The sequence below is a fragment of the Mandrillus leucophaeus genome, unplaced genomic scaffold (assembly GCF_000951045.1).
Source record: "Mandrillus leucophaeus isolate KB7577 unplaced genomic scaffold, Mleu.le_1.0 Scaffold621, whole genome shotgun sequence".
NCBI lineage: Eukaryota > Metazoa > Chordata > Mammalia > Primates > Cercopithecidae > Mandrillus > Mandrillus leucophaeus.
The window spans coordinates 1,510,035-1,511,524 of record NW_012106709.1 but is presented as its reverse complement, the minus strand read 5'-3'; the positions used below and the strand labels follow the sequence as shown (position 1 = coordinate 1,511,524).

Genomic DNA, 1,490 nt, shown 5'->3' with positions numbered 1-1,490 from the left:
AAAAAAAAAAAAAAAGTTGTTAAAATTAATGTTATGGGAAATTAATGTTACGGAAATTTTATCTATTGTCCTTTACTTAAGGACTCATGATAAATTCCCCATTTAGTCTAATTTCATAAGTTTGTACAGAAGGCATATAGGCTTTTCCTTTTGGAAAAGTTTTTCTATTTTGCCTTTACAGAACGAAGTTTAGCAGTCAAAAAAGACATTGGTATAAGAGAACAGTAGTAACAAACGGGAAAAATGGCACAGCCCCCAGTCTGGGTTCTATTTCAATAAGAAATGCAATAAGGATGAGAAGAAAGAGGGAGTTGGTCTATAGATAGGAACTTGGGGCTAAAGGAAGTCTTTTTTTTTTTTTTTTTAATAGACTAGAACATGTCTAAATTCAGAGGGCAAGGGCTACTAGAATGGGAGAGGTTTGAGGGGAAGGCTCTCATAATTGCAGAAAATAGGAAAGATTTGCTAATGATAAAGTTGTTCAGCAGTGTTGAGGGGCTGATTAGTTTGGTAATACTGAATCGGTATGATTCAGGCCTGCTGTAGGCTCGGAGAGTCGAGTAGTTGGATTTGTGCAGAGTTGTTACTTGGCCAGGTTAAGTTGGGCAGAATGATTGTGCAAGGGAGTTTAGGGTCTTGGCAGGATTGTTTGAAATGATATACAGTAGGTACTAGGCTGAATAAGGAAGGGAAGTATAAAGTCGTGGAGGGACTGAGCTAAGGAGAGGGATCAATGGGTGAAAGTTCCCAAGAGGCTGAAGAAAAGATTTTTTTGTTGTTGTTTTTTCTGTTTTTGAGACAGAGTTTTGCTCTTGCCGCCCAGGCTGGAAAGCAATGGCGCGATCTTGGCTCACTGTAACCTCCGCCTCCCGGGTTCAAGCGATTCTTCTCCCTCAGCCTTCTGAATAACTAGAATTACAGACCCGCACCATCACACGTGGCTAATTTTTATATTTTTAGTAGAGACGGTTTTTCACCACGTTGGCCAAGCTAGTCTCGAATTCATGACCTCAGGCGATCTGCCCATCTTGGCCTCTCAAAGTGCTGAGATTATAGGCATGAGCCACCACGCCTGGCCATCAGGTGTGTTGTTTTGTTTTTATGATTGCCTTTTTTTGTCACTGTTAGCTTATTAGTGTACACTTTTGTTTTTATTTTATTTAGTGGTTGCTGTAGGTTTTACAATATGCATCTTTAACTTATTACAGCCTACCTTTAAATGAATCCTACCCTTAACATGTAGTGTAAGAATCACACAAGAGTATATTTCCATTTCTTCCTCCCATCTTTTGTGCTATTTTTGTCATACATTTTACTTCTACATATGTTTAAAAACCTACAGTGTATATATTTTTGCTTTAAACAGTCAATTATCTTTTAAAGAGATTAAAAATTTAAAAACGCCTTTTTTTTTTTGAGATGGAGTCTTACTCTGTCACCCAGGCTGGAGTGCAGTGGCACAATCTCAGCTCACTGCAACCTCTGCCTCC

At 38.7% G+C, this 1,490-nt stretch overlaps 1 protein-coding gene across 1 annotated transcript in view; it reads left to right on the top strand.

Moving 5' to 3' along the window:
• The first annotated feature begins 378 nt into the window (after positions 1 to 378).
• The window catches only part of ARMC1 (armadillo repeat containing 1), a 25,591-nt gene continuing 24,479 nt past the window's right edge, over positions 379 to 1,490 (top strand). The window contains exon 1 of the mRNA XM_012000211.1: positions 379 to 510. Coding sequence (XP_011855601.1) covers positions 379 to 510 — 132 coding nt within the window. The remainder of the gene's footprint in view (positions 511 to 1,490) is intronic.